Below are 21,179 nucleotides of genomic sequence, written 5' to 3'. Positions count from 1 at the left end.
TAAGGCTGAAGAAATGTGTTAAATAAAATAAGTATAATTAATTCAGAGAAAGAAGGGGTCAGTACAAACTATAGCTTCCAGGATCATGAAGGAACCAGATGGCTATTAAAAGTGAGGATGAAAAGCATTGCCAGGAAGAAAGAACATTGTAAGTAAACGTGTGGAAGCCTGAGAAGCTTAGGACATTTGAAGTCACAGGCAGAATTCTCTGAAGTGAGGGCAAAGTTTAGAAAAAAAGGAAAACAGACTGCCTGCCCATGGTAAGGGCCTTGAATGCCAGGTGAAGAGATGGCCCCTGAGACTGATCAGTCATTGGTCTACCCTACAGGTTTAATTCTGTTAAAAGTAAGGGAAGTAATGGTTTATTTTTATGTGTATAAACAATCATAAAATTTTAAAAAGTAATGTCTAGTAAAATAATTCTTTTTTTTTTTTTTTTTTTTTGAGACCCAGTCTCGCTCTGTTGCCCAAGCTGGAGTGCAGTGGCGCCATCTTGGCTCACTGCAAGCTCCACCTCCCAGGTTCATGCCATTCTCCTGCCTCAGCCTCCGGAGTAGCTAGGACTACAGGTACCCACCACCACGCCTGGCTAATTTTTTTGTATTTTTAGTAGAGACGGGGGTTTCACCGTGTTAACCAGGATGGTCTCGATCTCCTGACCTTGTGATCCGCCCATCTCGGTCTCCCAAAGTGCAAAGTGCTGGGATTACAGACGTGAGCCACCACACCTGGCCAATAATTCATATTATTAACAGCTACTGAGTAATCTTTTCTTTTCCAATTGTACTATAATAGCTACAGGATACTCCTTAAATATGTTTTTGAAACTTCTCTCTGCACTTAGCCCTTTTTAAAATATCAACCAAAATCTATTTGATTGATATAAAATATTTTTGGTTGATATTAAAAAAAGGTCTAAGTGAAGAGAGAAGACATTGGTCTATTATATCAATGACCAAAAGAATTATATAACAAAAAATTAATACACTTTTAATAAATTATGATACAAGCAATTTATAAAGATAATGGTTGAAAAAGCAGTTTATGCACAAAAAGAAATAATTTTCCTTAAAAGCTATTTCTTGTGAAAATAAATGGAAAATAATCATCTAAATGCATTCGGTATACATTAAAAAGGAAGCTTTCATTCAAAGATTGAGTCAGAAGAAATGTAAAGGCATAGAAAATGAAAATACTACCACTTAGCTCCTAAAAAATACTAACAGCAGAAATGAAAACAAGAAAATATCAAAAGTAAAAAGAAAAAAATGTAGGCAACTAAACAAATAAATTTATAACAAAATGTGATCAATAAACAAGAAAGATACTCTAAGACAAAATTAAACATTTTTCACAGATAATAACAATCTGGCTTTCACGATGGTTTTTTTAAAAAAGTTAGTCACTGAAATCTTATCACTCCTATCTGCTCAATGAAGCTTACAGGGTGATAAAATTAAACAGTGAAATCTATAGTAACTAATATTAAAGATGGGATATTTTATTAATTTCACTCAGTACCCAACACACTGATAGTTTAAATCATTGAAGAAAATGTTCTCACTTCAATTTGCTCCTTTCTTCAAATCTGAAGTACTCAACAATTTTTAAATAAAAATGACGTTTAGTTTATAAAGATGAATATGTACTTAAATATGTCAAAATTCAAGCAAAGTGATATTTTTAACTTTCGTTCCTGTACTGTAAACTTGAAATCAATCCCTATTTTAAAAATGTGATGTAACCAGAATCAATCACTAATTTTGTGTTTCAAACTCATTTTTATGTTTTTACTGATGTTGAACAATTGAAATATGAATATGCTCTACTGTAGCATAGATTATTGGTTTCCAGTCTTTTAAAGAATGTGACCCTTATAACTATGAGCAATTTTTTAAGACTCCCCCATGTGAGATATGTATACTCTGTATAGTACTATGAATTATATAATGCTTTAAAAATATACACGTCTCAAAAAGATTAGCATGTAAACTAGACAAACACACTTATAGAAACAGCAGCTGATTTCCCCATGCATTTAAGGAATCCTTCCAATAACTGGATGACCTTTTAGAGCTATAAGGATCACTTGAGTGGGAACCACTAATTCAGAAGTCAGTTTAGAGAAGATATAACCCCTTCACATTTGTTTAGTGCTTCATAGTTTACAACTGAGTTTAACACCACGTTGAAAGATAGAGCGGGAAGGTATAAGTATTCTCATTTTACAAATACGAAGATCAAAATCTAGAGAGAATAAGGAGACGGGTCAAGGTTATGCAGCATAGTAGCAACTCCTATTAGATAGCAGGTCTTCTTATTACTAACTCAATGTTTTTATCTCTTACAACTTACTTACCCAGTGAAGGAAGAATAGTCTAATAATTTCTGTAAAATCAGCCTAACATACTCTAACCAACAAATGTATTTTGACTTGCACCTTTTTGGATACTCTTAAAAACTTGGCTATAATTCTACACAATAATAATTAGGGTATTAAAACAGAAAGAATGAGAAAATGAGCTAAGATATGCTAAAGAGATAAACCCAGCTTAGCAAAGGGTCATGAATTACAAAGACAACAAATTTCCAAATATTGTAAAACCTTCAAGTTCTATTTTTCTTAAGTATCACTTTGTACTTGTCATTTCTAAACACATTAATCTAATAAGCCCAATTGTCTTATGAATTTCTTAAGGACCTTAACAAGATCAGGTAAGTGTTTTAAAATACAGTAATACAGGCTGGGCGCGGTGGCTCATGCCTGTAATCTCAGCACTTTGGGAGGCCGAGACAGGCGGATCACGAGGTCAGGAAATCGAGACCATCCTGGCTAACATGGTGAAACCCCATCTCTACTAAAAATACGAAAAATTAGTTGGGCGCGGTGGCGGGCGCCTGTAGTCCCAGCTACACGGGAGGCTGAGGCAGGAGAATGGCGTGAACCCGAGAGGCAGAGCTTGCAGTGAGCCGAGATCAGGCCACTGCACTCCAGCCTGGGTGACAGAGCGAGACTCCATCTCAGAAAGAAAAAAAAAAAAAAAAAAAACAAAACTACAGTAATACAATTTTTTCATTAGTTAAGGAGTAAGTAGTCCACTTCTAGAGTATTAAGAAGGTGACACAAATTCTCTGGGAAATACTAATGGAAGAGTACTAAACAAAACTAAAAATAAAAAGTCAAAAATTGGAGATGAAATGTATGTTTTAAAACATAATATTTTGTATCTTAAAAGATTTCCATGATACTTTTTCAAGGTGCAATATTAAAATGATGTCTCTTTTTTTCTGTCTCATTCCAAAGAACCATAAAAAGCAAATTAAAACAGTGATGAAACAAAACGCTTACAGGTTTGTATCTCAGTGCATCTCTGTAGGATCCAAACAAAGCAGCCTGTGCTCTAAGAAAGGCCCTAGCTACTCCATCACCCGTAGCTGTAGACTGCTTCTTCAGTTTATTTTTCAAGGCCGAGACCTGCATGACAGAGAGGAATAGTTAAATTAACACCTCAGAAATTGGTACAGCGAGGTAGGAACCCAATCAGCAGGCAAACCACAGTGTCTTTAGGTCAGCCAAAAATTCATCCTGCTCCCTGATAGCTTATCTTTTTAACTGCAGAGAGCACCTGCTGGTCTGTTAATTGAAACGAAAGCAGGAGAGGAGAGTAACGTGCTAATGCAAATTGGTTTATGCTCTCTTTTTTTCCCAAGGCCTCTTGACATAAATAAGCTTTAATTATTTTACAATAAACTGCTTGTGAGCCACATTTCTACAGATTTTTAGCAATTATAACATGTGTCTACTTGTTTTGAGATGAAGCAGGTTGGGTTTTGTTCGTTTTTGCTATGTAAGGTTATGTGTTACAGGTCCTCCAGGATCACTTACCATTTAATTTTATTTTTGGAAGTCTCATTTGCATATATAATTTTCCAGTCATTTGTTGAATAGTTTTTGTCATTATGAGATAAAGAAGAGGGGAGAGGAGATAAAGTTATTGAAATTATACCATGAGTGGAGAATTTTATGCAAATGTTATACACTGTCTCATTTAATATTCACAACAGTGTTCTAAGAAAAGCATTCATATTCCCATCTATGAATGAAGAAATAGAGGAACAAAGATGTGAATTCATTTGCCCTTACTATGTAGCTAATAAGTGGCAAAGCTGGGATCTAAACCTAGTTCTGTCCAGTTTTTTCCACTACCACATGGGTTTGAGTTCAATATCATTGTCTCATGAACTAGTAATCAGATTAAAACACTAAAGTTTCTAAATCAAAGAAAAATTTATCTAAAAATTTGCTTATTTTTAAAAGGTATTTAAGTTTGTTTTAATTTTTCATACATTTTTCTATCTTTTAATTTCAAGTGTTACATATTTTAGAAAATGCATATTTATGAACAGAATTTTAAGTGAGATCATACTCCTGATGAAAACTCTTATTATTTAAGGAGGAGGAGATATAAAATGTTCCTATGCATCCAATTCACTGTACCAGTTCGTTTCACACAAAATAGTAAACTATATTCTATACATTTAAAAATATTGGTTCTCATATATATTCATCAATGCTTAAAATGGAAGCATGTTGTGTAATAATTCTGTTTTATTTAGAAATAAAACTGGTAAGACAAATTTTGGAAAGAATGCTCACTTAACAGAGCATATTCTTACCCTTATGAAACTATCATATAACAAAATAGTGTCATTTTTCCTTTTATGTATATATGTGCATACATATATATGCAAACATATACACACATACATACACATGCACACATATACACAAAAACACATGCACACATATATACACATACACACATATATCTATGCAAGAAGGGTTATTTTTATTTCTTTATGCAAGTAGCCCTGACTTCACTTGTAGATGATTGTAATTGAACTGTCAACCTAATTAACAACTAAACTTTGAATAATGCTAATGAGAAATGAACACAGCATCAGAGGAAAGACCAGCTCTACAGGTGATAAACCTTCACAGTAGTGACATTTTCCAGTGTAAAGTCACAGTTACTGTGATCTGATCAAAGAAACAGACCCCCATTGGGTCCAATTATAACCACAGTTTTGAAAAAATTATTGAGTTATGTTCATAATCTATGCAGAAAGGCCTTTGCAGTGTAGGTCTTCTCCCCATAGCTGTGATCTTTTCAATTTATATCCAAGCTCCATAGATTCAGATAAAAGTTGAGAGCCTAATTCATTTAGCCCACAAAGTGCATAAACCAGGATTCATTTAAGAGAGGTTTTTATTATTAAAATCTAACCTCAATAAATGCATATTTTTAGGTAACCCACATATTCAAACAATAATAATTACAAAAATAAATCTAAATTAATATCCTTTATTCTGAAACTTCTATGCTATTTTTAAGTTTCAAATGCCTTCAATAACAATGGGAGTGAATATCAATATACATATTTAATTACTACATACACACCCCAAAAGATTATAATGTAAGGAATATGATTCCAGTCTTTTTAAAGTATTATTATACATAAGTAGTTGTTTTTTAAAAGATTTTTACTTTAGAAAATAAAAAAAATCAAAATGCCCCTTACATCTCTGCCAAAGAAAATTCCTTAATGTGTACTTTTTAAAAATAAAACATGAAATTCACAACTCAGTTCTCCATAAATCAAGAACACAATGTTCTCCAGACAATCACAACATGTATGCTCACTAAGAAAACAGTCAAGTCAAGCCATTCCTCAACCTTCATTATACCAAATCCTTGACCACATAATTGTTGCCTGAGTTATACAGGAGTATTAAACACACTGCCACAAGCCATTCCGAACCAAATTATAAAAATGCAGCCTTCACTTCCAAAACTGGTCAATGATGGCTCCTGAGCTCCCTGTGGACGTGTAGAAAATAGAAAAAAGAAAGCATTTGTTCTAGAACTATGCCGGCCAATAAGGTAGCTATCAGTCATACACGCACTTGATATTTGACTTATCTCAACTGAGATTTGCCATAAGAGTAAAACAGACACTATATTTAGAAGACTCAGTACAATAAAAAAAAAACTCAAATTTTATATTGATTATATTTGGAAGCAATATTTATATATAGGGTTAAATAAAATATATCATTAAAATTAATTTCACCTATTTATTTTATTATTTAATGTGGCTACAAGAAAACACAATCATACATGTGGCTCACTTTTTTTTTTTTGGACAGTGTTATTCTACATGAGTATACTATCTAATTTCATACAGATTTTAAACTAAAATTGCCTGGCAAGAAATATAATTATATTTCTCCTTTGCCTCTTTCTACATTATTTCAACTTTTACAAATTACATAAAAAGAATTTTTCCTTGATCTACTCTACTGGACTTCAATTGCCAGTACATCTGAAGTTGTTCCTGTTTTTCAGAGACCAGAAGGGCAGCTAAGTGTTTCTACATGTGCAAATGAATGCTCAAAAAGAGTCTGTAAGAAAACAATTGTTTTTAAAAATCAGTTTTAGATATAAGGATATTAATATAATATAAAATGATTGCATCAAACTTGCTGTGTTTCTGGTCTTTACATCACTGGAGTAAATTATCACCAGTTACCAATGCCCTTTGCAGTGCTAATTAGCTTTTAGCAGTTTTTATCTATAAAAATGATGGTGTCTGTTCTGTACTTTTTAAATACCTGGTCTAGGAAAGAGCATTTTCTGCTTTAATTTCCAAACTTCTAAGTTTAGTTATGAAATAAATGTATCTCTTCCCATGAAATCCTAAGGCTTATACTCACCCATAACTCTGAATTCAGAAAAGCATTTGGAACCTTAGTCATATGGCTATTATCACATAATCCTATAAATATTGAAAAAATATCAATTGTTTTATCTTTTTATTCTTAAGAAAGTAAGCTAGCCTCAACCTCCAATGGCTAAGGATTACTTCACAAAGGACATTTTATCTTATGGTCTTTAGAGACTTTACACTCTGTAAATACATTTTTTTAAAAATCTAATTTAGTATTAGGATAGATCACAAATGAAAAGTTAAACAATGAAAAGAAAATTCAGAAATAAGCATCACTTCATTGCTCGTATCAAATGTTTTAAATTCCTTTCAGTGAGAATTCAGACCTCTAAGCAGTCATCCATGGGAAGAATTATAACCTGGATTTTAGCACAGTGGGAACTCACTGTAGCATGAATAATATTACCACCAATTTCCCACTTTTACCCTCTTAGCACTAAAGCGACTATGAATAAAAGGACAGAATTACATCAGTAAACACAGCAAACAGGTACACGTTAAAAGAGCATAAGCCATGTGCACACAGTCTAAGTAATGAAGTAATTATACCAAAGGAGAGTAAACCAGGGAGGCAGAGCATATAAGGGGGTTGAGTTTTTCCGAGAAGTGACAGGTTTCCTCTTCTACTTAACTTTTAGATGTGATTTCTAGATATGTTTTTGCAGTAAAAATATATTAACTGCTATACCTAGAAATTTTTATTTTACTTTTAATGATCACAAAGAGAAACATCAGGGTAAAGAAGAGAAGATAAAAATAACTGTTCTAAAATAATATTTACATAATCTACACAACCTAAAACACTCCTAAGATATTTTTAAATATTTCCTTTCATATAACTAAACTGTTCTCTAGAAACTACATATATTTATAAAAGTTAAAGTGTCAAAAAATCATCTGTAGAACAAAGATATAAAGTTGAAACCTTTTATTCTTCCATGAATCATGTTATAGTTATCACATGAATTAGATATTAAATCCCCACACTTCTTTAACCTTTCTAAAGTTCAGTTTATTAAGAAACAAAATTAACACTTCTCTCTTAATAATTTTCTAACAAATCTCTATTTGAAGATTAAAACAGTAACCTTTAACATTAAATGAAAAGCATATGATATACTCACAGAGCATATCATTACATTGTTTCATTGGTTTAAAGTACCTGTCAAATCCTAACTAATATGGCATCATCTACAAGTATTCAATTGGAAATTCAATGAATTTCCAATAAAATCCAAAGGTCTTTAACAAGAACTACACATATTTTATGATTTCCCCTGCCTATCTCTACTATCTCATTTTGCATAATGTTTTTGTTTATTTCACTACAGCTATATAGGTCTTGAATCAACCAACCTCTTCCCCACAGGAAAAACTTTAAATATGTTATCTCTCCTCCCCCTCTTCTTCCTCCTCCCACTTGGCTTACTCATACTCACCATCATTGAGGCCAATTCTCCATAAAGATGTTCCTGATACACTGAGCTTGGCTGGACCACAAAAGGCTGATCTGAGCGTGCGGACTAGTAAAAATGGCATCTCAGTTTGGCTAAAATTATTTTCATATCAGTTTACTTATAGCAGAGATGGCTTTAAGTCCACCAACATCTATTTTCTCTTTCTTTGCTAATTGAAATCTTAAGTTTGGGCTGGTGCATATTTAACAAAACTAGGTTAACTCAGCTAGTTTCCAACATCCCTTGGAACTTGGTGTGTCCATATGGCTGGGTTCAGACAAATGGAATGAGTTGAGGAACATGACATTTTCAGGCTGTCCCTAAAAGGGATATGAATACCCCTCTGTGGATTCTCCTCTTTATTCTGGGGCAAGGTAGACAAACAGCATACCTTAAACCTGGAGTTGCATGCTATGTATTGAGGATGGCAGAGTTGTCCCACATCTCTGGAAAACTTACCTCTTAATTGTTATACAAGAGATAAATATATTTCTATTTTTATCTAAGAATGGGTATTTAGGTCTCTCTGTTATAGCAGCTTAGCTTGTACCCTAGTAAATACACCAAACAGCAAACAAACAGTATAAATGATAATAAACAGTATAAATGATAATAAACAGTATAAAGGATAATAAACAAACAGTATAAAGATATATGAGAGATATGAAATAAGAATATAGACCAAGCTCCTAACTGCTTCCATAGTTTCTCATACTGGTGCACCTGAAATCCCATCCTCAGTGCAACTGGCACAGCATCAGGTTCCTGTCACGTCATAAGAAAAATGAAACCTCAGGCTTGCAGCCTTTGTTATTAAGCTGGAGAAGAACATTTGAGCCCCCGAGAATTTAGGCACTACCACATAAGATAATGCCTTGCTGCACCACAGAAGCACACATGGTTTTTTACTGTGTCACTGAGCTAGAACAGGCTCAGCCTCTACCTATCTCACCCTTCATCTAAATTAGGATACCACTGTAATTCTCTCCAACCGCACTGTTTCTTTATAACATTTGTCTCTATTTGTAATACTAGATGAGTGTTAACACACCATAAACTCTATGAAATAAGAGTATATGTCTGCTTGTTCACCACTATATACCCAGTTCTTAGCACAATGTTTGTACACAGTAGATACTTGATAAATACCTGTTGAATGAATAAATGAACAAATCTAACAATTGTTCCAGGCACAATTCTACAATTATTCCTCTAGTTGACTCAATTGAAGTATCTATGATGGTGCTCAGAAACATAATTCATTTAAAAGGTCACTTGGTCATTATGATATTAGCAAAGTTTGGGAACCGCTATTGTGACAGTGCTCACAATATTACACACAAAAAAGTTGCTTGAATGTGGAAAAATCAAGAATTTAAAGGACCAGAAATAAATTGGAAATAATTTTAAAAGCCAAAATCAAGGTTTACATTTTTCAGAAAAAAAAAAAAACATATCTGCAGTAACAAGAGAAAGAAGCATGCCATTAAGATAATACATGGTGGGTGGGAGGAAGACATTAAAAGTAAGGCGAGGTAATTCAGTTGGAAATGAAAAGCCACGAGAAAGCCAAGGAACTTCATTGAGCACTTAAAATCACTAAAAGTAACAAACAATAAATCAACTTTAGAATGGCAAAAGTACAGAGACATAAAGGGAGGGATTACCAAAGCCTGGATCATTGCTGTGGGAAAGCCAGGTTCTCTTATTCAATTGAGAGAAACTAACAAAAATCTTTTAAATGTTTAGAAGCACAGTTAAGGTTTTTGGGTTTTGCTTTTGTCTTCTTTGTTTTAGTATTTAAGGTTTATATTTTTTAAATATACACCAAGAAAACAGTTGGGAGGACAGTAAAATCTATAATAGTTTACCTACAAACAACAACAAAAAAAACTACTTATATTAAAAATAATTATGTCTCTGATTATAACTATTTAAAAGAATAGCTGAGTTTCCACAGACATTCAGCTGGGTATGCAGAAGCACAATGATTGCCATCACAACATGGTCTCTTTTTCTAAACACAGGAAATAAAAGGTAATACTCATAGTCAAAAAAGTATATTTTATATATGCATCCAGGTTTCTCATTTTCATTATTATTAAAGTCAAATGGAAACATCCTTATAAAATGTTCTAGGAGGTAACTGTAAACAGACTTTAAAAGCAAGCTTCTATTACTAAAGATAAAAGAAGTGCAATTATATTTCCTTTCAGCAATCACGTATTGAACGCCTATTTACGAAGCACTGTACCAAGGCTGTGTGGTGGGAGCAAGGTACAACTAGATGCCTGAATTCTACCAATTGGAGATTGAGAGGAGAAAAAGCATGACTATACTTTTCCAAGGGCAAACTAAAAGCAATATTTGTCTCCTGAAGTAATAAAATGTTCTCCAAATTACTCTAGAAGCTGAATGAATCTTTCTAACCTGACCACCCTAGAAATTTGTTAGGGACTTCATTTACCATTAAACACAATAAGGATAACAGCAGAACTGTGGCAAACCTGGAACTAATATAATATTCTCTGGGGCCTATTTTTCTTTATAACATATATTATGACAATTTAACATGTTAAACCTTCATGTTAGATTACAGGAAATATTCAATGAATTAAACATATCCATTGACAGTCCGTGTGGTTCTAAGAGTTTAATTTGCTTACATAACTTAATATTTTTTAAAAAGTTTATTTTAGAATTATCTGAAAAAAAACTAATTCTTTCAAGCTTATCCCCAAATTAATAAATTCACTTGAATGTAGATATTCAAATATTTGATATCAGAGATTTAGAGACTTTCTCCAGTTCTTATATGCTCTTAATGATTTTTGGTGATTCAGAGCAATTCGTGTCTTTCTTTTTTTTTAATCACAAAAAAACCATTTAAGGCACTCCTTCTTATGATTCCTGAAAGCTTCACTATAATATACATGATATTTTAGATAGCATCATTATAATAAAGTCTTTTCAATGTTTTAGTCATGAAATATGCTACATACAAAATATAGCTATCATGTAACAGTGGTCTACAGTGACTTGTACAATAACTCTTAAGTGTACCATATTTTCTCTATACCCTCATAGTAGAAAACACAAAATTATTTTCCAATAAGACGAAAATGAAGTTTTAAAAATAGTGCTGAAAATCCTAATTTAAATCAAATGGATCAAACTAATATTTCTTTAACAAGTTTAAGTGGCAAGCAAGCTTCTATAATATATTTTAAAGGAGTTATTCATTACATTGTATATCACATTTATATGAAAGGGACCATGGTCTACTGTTTCAGACACAGGCCTGAGGATCAACCTCTATGAACTGAATCTCTAGATGTACCATTAACAGTATACTTTCTGTGCCTTGATTTTCTTATCTAAAATAGGAATAGCATATTCACCTATCAATATTATTACTATTCTTACAATCTAACGAGTTTAAATTATTAGAGACAGTTAAGCAATACAGGTCAAAAAACTTGCCTGTTGTAACGAATATTGTAATACATGTAACTTTTTCAGATGTCAATTCTAATGTACTTTCATCTATAGGAATTTATAATTGTTTAATTTAATATTCATATGAGGAGAGAATTCCTAAATCTTATAATTCTAATGATTAGCTTAATTCCTGGTAAGAGGGTAATCCTATTTATATTTGAAATAGTAACAACCTCCAAATTGCTTTTTAAAATGTTGATGATAAAAATTAAAATGAGCAGGAATATCTCAGAAATACATTTTAAATTATTATGCAATTAAAACTAAATTGTATGCAGATTTGGAATAGGAGGTTTTAATACTGCATTTTCATGAATTAAAATCAACTCATTTGAGATTTCAAATATTATATTTAATTCAATTGGTTCTTTTTCTCACCCTTATGAACATACCACAATAACACTAACTTTGATTGATGCTGTAACTGAGTCCTAACATTTACTTTTTTTATTTCAAAACATTTAAACTATACTACAGATGTTTAAAGGTGTCTATTTGGCACAGCCACTAAAAAAGTAAAGTCACAATATATTCATAGACAAAAACTACAAGAGTATATTTTATTGGATCTACTGCCTTTAAAAGTTATTCCATGTAATAATCAATATCGTTAAAATCACTCCCAATAAAATATTTGTTTTTTTTCTTTTAATGATCCAAATCTATAGTGAAATGATGAAATCAAAAAACAAGTGTTCTTGTCAGAAGACAGGAAAAGAGGTTTTCCCCCTCCCTTAAGGAAAACAAAGGAATCCTGAAAGCTTTGCCCTGATTTATTTTTCCAATTTTAAATACCTTAAGAGTAGCGGAACTGCTACTGGCATGGTAGTATTTCTAACAGTCAATAAATCTAAAATATTATGTGTGAATATTGGAATGAAGCCATTAAGAAGATTACAGCATGCAACACAGCAGAGGGTCCACAGGAAAAAAGAACTAGTAATTCAGGACAACTGTGACCACTGACCTTTGAACAGCCAAGACCACTGGTCAATCTGACACAATAATAGAGTACACATGCACAGAAAGTCAACCAGCCCATAAGTATAATTTAAATGCTTTGGTGAATGATTTTAAAAGGACCCCCCCCATTTAAATCTCAGTTAACCTATTAAACAATCAAACAATACTAATAGTAACATTTTTCAGGTTTCAAGTATATTTTATCAATTTAAATCACACACACAAAATTTTAGGAAGATCATTTGCAATTTTAACACATTTCATTTAAAACATTTACAATTGTCCTGTTCTGTCTAGTGGGGGTAGGGCAGCTTCTAAAATATGATGTGATGCTTCATCCTATTTCCTCCAAAATTATAAGAGATAGAAAACAGATGAAAAAGCTAAATTTATTAGAAATGGGTTCTAAAAATCACCCAAAATATTTTTAGAAAATTACTATAACTTTAAACCATCTCATACTTTCAGTAAATGGTCCTAGCTCCATCTCAGAACAATTTTTGTCTATTCTTTAAATTTCTCTGTAAGCCTGTGTCCCTGAATTTCAAGCATATATTTATTTAATCAATTTATACCACCTTTCAGTATAACTTTTATCTATATTTTTAAATATTTCAGTTATGTTTACATTGTTGTTCATGAGTAAATAATAAGATGGTCCCTTCTGTCATTTTATATACTTAGACCTTCACATGTGTGAATATTTAACTTTTCCATATATTTAAATAAATGTTTTAATCATCAAACTAATTCTACTAGGAAAGTAGTACTTCTCAATTTAAAAAAGAATCACCCATCAAAAAATAAAATTTCAAAGATTATGTTTCTCAAGAATCATCTTTCATTGATTGAAGCTGCCTATAAAAATTTTAATATCATGTACAGGAAAGCTGAATTTCTTTCTCTTTTTTTCCTTCTTTCTCTTTTTAACAATCTTTCTCCCTAGGATATTAACAGTAGGAAGTACATGCACATAAGGAAAGCGTTCCTAAAAGTTAGGATTCTATTTTCATAATTATTTCTCTATACAGTGAAAAACACTTTGAATGATTTTTAAATGAATAACTCTAATAATTTATTTGTGATTTTGTTTTTGCAAAAATTTTATAATGAGGTAATCTAGTTATAATAAGCTAAAAAGATGTAATTGTTCACTGGCCTAGGTTTAGATTTGTACACTCATAGCAAAAGTTTTACTACAGTAAGATAAGGTAGTTCAATTTTAATATGCCTCAAGGTCAGCAAGTATTTTAGGTTATTATGGGCATAAATAATCTGATTTTGACTTTAAAATCGTATTTTTCCTATCATTAGACAGAAGGACAATCAAGGCTGGTATTGGTGGATTTTTGAGTTTAGGATTTTTTAAATTCACTTTCTCAAATTCCTTAATAATGGATTTCAAAGTAGTTCAATATTACAGAAAAATATGTTCTGAAGGTATTTTTTTCCCAAATTTTAATATCCATATAAAGAATAAATGCTTTGATTTTTTAAAAGGAAGTTATTTTAACTTAGAACTATGTTATAAAGATATTTTTAAGTAGTCATTAAAATATATACAGAAACAGTACTAGTTTGCATTTTTGTCCCATACTAAGGAATATGAAGGCCAAAAATAATGCACTTTTGGAGACTATTTAACATGACATACAGAATATGTCCCATTATAAGCTGCAGACACACTCACACACACACAACCCTCCGCAAGATCAAAGACCAGAAGAGAACTGGCACTTAATTTATCAGCCTTTACAGACAAAAGACAGTTTTCGTCATTTCAAAAGGATCAGATGTCTTTTATGACAAACTGGGTTTGCAGTTTAATTTACAAATAGAATTCTAAGTAAGCAGTCTTTGCTCTGCCAAAGCAAATGACAAACAGTGTAGGTTTTCATTCTTGCGGCCCTCAGCAGGATAGAAAAGATTAAAATAAAACTGAAATAATTTAGAGAAAACAAATAAATGTTTCAGAAAGTTGAGGGAGATCAAAGCCAGAATTTTCTGACCCCAACTGTACAAGCATTTTTTATTATATTGACCAGTAACATCAGATCATTAATTAAAAGGAAAAGCGCTGGCAGGTGGCAGGGAAGCAAAAGCCGATAATTGGCCCCCTTCTTCTTCTTGCCTTCAAAAACTCTCTCTCATTCTTTTGCAAGACATGCCACTAGGCAGACAGAAATGCCTACTTTGTAATATAATGATTAAGATGAGATGAAGAGACTTAGGTTTAAAGAAACTCTGCCTAATGAATGCATTCAGCTTTTTAATTATGATCCTACTTTTACAATAAGGAATATGATGTTCCATTCAAAATCTCAACTGCTAAAAGGTAAAAATATTAAATATGGAATCAACATTGATTCCTCTAACACCCCATGCAAATACCCAACCCTTTTATTTCAGATATTAAAAGTGGGAAAAATAACTTAGTAATTCAGAGGTCCAGGAGAAAACATATATGTTCACCACTGAATAGCCTTCATACTTACCACATCACTTGGTAGGTTGTTCAAGTCACTAAATGGTGATTCTAATGTGTTTGTATCAACATTTAACATAACAACATCTTCCAATGATTTATTTTTCACTCTCTATTAAAAAAACACAATTATGAATACAAATCTTAGTATATTTACTTTACAAAGTTTATGATGAGCTTGGAAACAGAAAATATTATCTTAACGCATTAGGCTTGGGAAAAGAAAAAAGGAAAATCCTATATTATAAAAGGATAGAAACAACTTTGCCTCCTGAGAAAGTCTGACTACAACCTATACGAAAAGATTTAGTAAAAATGCTTAAAATTGAATATTTGCTCATCTTATATTAAACATAACAACAACAAAACTTCTTATAAAATAGGCACAGTTACATCAAACCATAAACAAATTATATACTTTAAAATTTTTCCACTTAATTTCAGTCCCATGATAGAAGAATTTGTGGCCAGCTCTATACCTATGTTTAGCAAAAATCATATTGCAAGGATAACATAAACCAATAACTATGACTACAGCATTAAACTGTAATTTAAATTTTCTATCTATATTCCATACCAAAACGTATATGTTGATGATGAGGACTGAAAGCTGAATAAGAGAAAATAACAGGATAGTAATATGGAATTTATTGTTAGTAATATTTCTCACATGAATTTCAATAGAAGGTATCAAATTTAATAGCCTATCAGACTATCTTGACTTGTCTCATTTGTTTGAAAGTTTAATCAAAATAGTCAAATTATCTCAATATGTCTACAAATAATAGTAAATAAGAATTTTATCATATTTTTCATCCTTAAAGAAAATACTTACGGTTCATTTTTCCTACTTAAACTAATAGGTATACTTAAACAATTCATATAATTTTATTAGTCTTATTTAATTTGTAACAAATAGTATTATTCTTTAGTGATAAGTGCTCATTAATTAAATATATTCGTGAACTCTGAATTTTATAATTGTATAAAGCAACTAGCAATAGGTTAATAATTTTAGTGTAGTATTTTTAAAGTGGTGGTCTACAATAATAGTCATTTTTGAAAATTATCACTTAAAACCTTATTACCTTATATTTTAAATTAGCCAAACTGGTTATTTTAAATTGATCATAATTAAAATTTCTCTGATCCATTTACAATTTCAAATCTCTGCATATTAGAATGTTAAACTTTCTAAAGCAATGGTAGTCTAAAGCAGAGAATTTCCACATGTTAAGAAAGGCTTAATGTCTACAATGAGAACAGATGATTCTAAAAATCTGTCTTCTTTATTATAAAGACTTAAAAGATGGCCACTTCTAAGATATTAGCAGAGAATCACCTACAGTGATACTATTGATACTACTTCAAAAATATTTACAAATACACTCATTTCCTTTTCTTTTCACATGTTTACAAATATGTAAAAAGCTTTAAGTACATATATGTGTAGTTACCTATAAAGTAACTATAGTATGACCACAATAACCTATTTTATAAGTAAAAATATAAATTATATTAATTACATTTGTGTAAAAAACATGTCATAATTTTGATTTTCATCTTCAACTTTAAGTTGTCATTTTATGACAGAAACTATAAAGATAATCCAATAAACCTGACATATTTGTTAAGGGATAAAATGACTTAGTTTGTAAATAGCCTAAGATAAGGTTATGTGCCCACAAAGTGTTTTGTGAGGACATTATCACTAAACTCAGAACAAGGAAATTGGTACTACTATGACATGTACACTTTTTTCAAAACTGCTCTTAGTTTTAAAAACCCGGTAATTGCTGAATATTAAATTTTATTTAAGGGACCACTCGAAAAAGAATAGAAAAATAAATTCATTTCAAATTAATAAACTGAGATTCCCTGACATGAAAATAATTCTATTAATACATTAGCAAAAAAGGAAAAAATAGAGAGTAACAAATTTATTTTAATTTGGATTAGTATCAATATTTTATCTATTTTTTCTCTCCAAATTAGACTTCAACTATTTTTTTTTCTAAATAGGCATGGGAAGTCATGTGGTAAATAAAATGGTACCTCTTTCTGTGTCTACACTGTTACCTCTCATAAAGTTATGAGATACAAAATTAAGAAAATTTTTAAAATTGTCTTTTTCTTCAAAAATAAGAAAATATTAGACATAGACTGAAATGCTTATTGAGCACAACTGTATGAAGTGAAGTCTTTCTCACACCCTCTATGTTTAACTTTTCCATACAATATGGCTACAAATATACTTATGCACATTAATACAAAGAAATGACACAGTGGCAGCAATCACATGATTTTATAAAAGTGGGTCAACATTTTATTTAGAATCCATTGTACATTAAAACAATAAGATATTCCTCAAATTTGTAGCCTCTACTAATTTATTCCTTATGACCTGCAGGCCTTAGTCTGCCTTGAGTTCATCCCCAAAGTCTAGTTTTCAGGCAGAACAAAGTGTCTTTAGCCTTTATTTTAGAAAGAAATTTGTATTTTAAAAAGATTCTGGCCATCCTTTACTCATAATTTCATTAAAACAATTGAAAGAAAGATGTTAAGGGATGTTAATTTCATGTCTTTGAACAAATACATTTAGAAGTTGTTACATAAGGTTGGTGCAAAATTAACTGCAGTTTTTGCCATTAAAAAAAAAAAAAAAAAACAGCAAAACCGCAATTAATTTTGCACCAACCTAAAAAAACAATAAAATGTGTTGAAACTCTCTTGACCAAGAGAAAGGGAATAAGAAAATATTTTAATTATTCCTTAAAGAAAAATTGGTTGTAATTGCTAAGCAAGAAGCAAACATTTACTCAGTTCAGTCTTACATATTAAATATGTAAATAGCTGTATCAATATTTTAATTACGAGACCATTTTGGTAAAAATTAAAAAGCATAAAAGGTAGAAATTTTAGTGAAAAAAATCTTCCTAATAGTGCCATAACAAGAATGAAATTTGCGGGATTGACATCATCTTGTAATAGATTAACAAGAAAGTTGCTGAATGGTATCCAATTGTTTTAAAAGCATTCCTGAAGTGCCCAGTATAGCTTCTCATTCACTAATAAACCAATTAAATAAAATAAGGCTGACTATTAAGACACTTAGATAAGTCCAGAGTATGAAAACTACAGAGATTTCAACCAGTCTAATCATGGCTTCAAATATTCTCATTTAATAATACGAGTCAATTTAAAGTTAGAATGGATTATTCTCTAAGACAACACTTTTTAAGGCGCAAACAATTCTTAAATTTGCTACTTAAAAACAGTATTGGTTTTCTTTATAGGTATCCAAGAATATGTGATAAATTTAATTGAATGTTTAAAATATATACCCTTTTATACAGTATTTTGGAAAAGCTGAATCATTTGTTTTAAAACTTGATGTAGAATCATTATGCAAAAAACCTATAACATCAACAGGTAACCAACAACTTTAAATATTTTTCATCTCTATAAATAAATAAACATGTTATAAAAATTATGTATCCTATTAGATTCATTAAGAAGCGACAAGTATACTAATATAAAAATCAAATTTGACGACCCTTTTTAGAAAACAATCCAACCAAGGTTAGATTTTAAATAAAGTCAAATTACTGATAAACTAAATGCTAGTCATATAATCTTGTAACAAATTAAGTACCTACTCATTCATATTTCATTTTATGCAATTTATCCTTTCACTGAAACTACCTTGGCATGTAAGAATAAGTTTTCTAGAAATGAATAAAAAATAAGGAGTCATAAAGTTATGCAACTCAGACTTCAATATTACAAACAAATCTACTCAAGATATTCATTTAAATTTTTTTTTTGTTATTGGTGAAACAAATAAAAAATGTTGCCCTAGCATTTTGTGATAAGAAAAAATGCCCAAAGCTAGAGTACAGGTCGGAATCCACAACCTGCGCCTCCTAAAGGGGCATGACTCTCTCCCAATATGATCCTCAGGAGTTTTAAAATATATCAACAGACTCATCTTTGATCAAAGCAAGGACTGATGGAGTGTATAGAGTGATGGCAACTAAGAGGAAAACCAAAGCTAACTCATTTAGGTTGCTCATTAGAAACTGAGTTAAAGTACAATCTGTACAACCAGCAAAAAAAGATAAATTTATCTGAATAAAACTGACAGCATCCAGCATAATGACACCACTCAATTGACCCAATCCTTTGTTTTAATTCAAGCCTTTTGCTTATTTTGTTAAGATGCTGACCCTATACCAAGACCTTCCTGGGAATCTCACTAATTTCAAGTTCATGGTGTTAATAGTTCAAGGTCTTTCACTATAGGAATAACTTAAATGACAAAAATAATTTTAAAATGATGCGGTAATGGTGGAAAAAAAATACTAAATTTTATATTCCCAAACAGAACTGAAAATTAAAACTTAAGGCTATATTCTAAAGTTAATGATTAGTATATTAAAACCACATTTAAAATATATATACTGATAAATGGGAACATAATGAAGTCTGCAAAATAAAAAATTTTACTTCATGACTCATAAGTACATAAATTTTGACTTTCAAAATATAGGTCTGAAAAAGAGATATAAATGATCTCAAGTTGCCATAAAAAAAGGCAATTGATCAAGGACTGAAGTTTTAGTATTTAAAACTTATATGATTTCTACCAAATATAACTTATTTTTATGGATTTCATGCCATAAAAAAAAGGTCATTTAGTATGTTAATTTAAATGAAATTATTTCAATGTTCTCTTTAAAAATGATAAGCATACTCTAAATATGAAACGAGTCACTTCTTTGTCCTATTCCATTGATATTCCTTCAAAACAAAACTGTTTTAACTATTATTTTATGAGTTAATTTTATCACTATCTCATGTCTGAAAGATACTCACCTCTATGAGGCTGGAGTGTATTCCAATCAGGTATGGCATTGGGGCACTAAATTAAAAATATATATATGCATAGATTCATATAGTTCATTAAAACTGAAACAACAGTATAAGTAATTCAAAATGATTAAAAATTAAATGTATTAAATGCTCAGTTCCAGCATAACACATTATGGATATTCAAAATTATTCAATATATAAAGCTCAAATTTAATCTTAGAGGCCATTAATATATTTAAACTTAAGGTTGCTTTTTATAAACATCATAAAGTCATTTATAATTTAATCAAGAGTTATAATGTCTAAAAAGTTTGTTTGTTGGTTTGTTTTTAACTTAAGAAGAATATCAAGGTCTAGGCCATAGTCTGAATTGAATCTTTTCCATGTACCTCATAGCAAATATATCCTAATCATCAAACTTATTTACATCCCTTTTGCACATCTTTTCCTATTCAATTAAATTCTTATTTCTATGATAGTCTTAATATATATCTTCATTGATACATACCTCCTATGTCACCAAATATTAGGGTACAGGGTCAGTCGCAAATATTTATCATGACTTATCGTTTGTCAGGCACTGTTCTGGAAGTGGATGTACAAAAGGAAACAATTTCCTCACCTACTGTGCTATCTTTCCCCTCGTATACATTGTCTTTTATTTACTTAATTGTATAAATTCAGATTTATCCAACTTTCACTTTTAATAATGAAATAATTTTAATAAATTTAAAAATACTTAAGTGTGAGAATAATCTTGAATTAATTAATTTGACACATGATATTTAGAGCAAAGCAGGTGCCAGGCCTTAGGATAGAAACTTGGGAACATAATAGACAATATAAACAGAATATATTCCCTATGGGTTTTATACTCTTGCAAAAAATACAGATACTAAATTTTTAATACATAAAATAAGAATTGCTGGTTATTTCAGAAATACTTCTCATGAAATACAAGAAGAAAATTATTCAACTTGACATTTCAAACCTAAAATATTATCTAACAGAAAAACATGAGAATTGACAGATATCTACGAAGGTAATAGTGGATATATGAAAAAATAGCTATTTTAAAATAAAACATTTTTGGTAATTCTTTTACA

General features: G+C 30.8%; 1 protein-coding gene across 8 annotated transcripts in view; it reads right to left on the bottom strand.

The window, feature by feature from the left end:
- Positions 1-21,179, bottom strand: part of DENND1B (DENN domain containing 1B) — a 277,082-nt gene that overhangs the window by 92,787 nt on the left and 163,116 nt on the right. For 7 of the 8 annotated variants that reach the window (XM_007989064.3, XM_037985771.2, XM_037985770.2 and 4 more), the window contains 3 exons: positions 20,077-20,122; positions 15,209-15,310; positions 3,350-3,475 (listed from right to left, as the gene is read on the bottom strand). In XM_007989064.3, coding sequence (XP_007987255.3) covers positions 3,350-3,475; positions 15,209-15,310; positions 20,077-20,122 — 274 coding nt within the window. The remainder of the gene's footprint in view (positions 1-3,349; positions 3,476-15,208; positions 15,311-20,076; positions 20,123-21,179) is intronic. The other variant, XM_073011651.1, reaches the window with a different exon arrangement.

The sequence above is a fragment of the Chlorocebus sabaeus genome, chromosome 25, assembly GCF_047675955.1.
Source record: "Chlorocebus sabaeus isolate Y175 chromosome 25, mChlSab1.0.hap1, whole genome shotgun sequence".
Taxonomy (NCBI): domain Eukaryota; kingdom Metazoa; phylum Chordata; class Mammalia; order Primates; family Cercopithecidae; genus Chlorocebus; species Chlorocebus sabaeus.
Note: the sequence above shows the minus strand (reverse complement) of the source record. Positions and strands in the feature narration are given on the sequence as shown.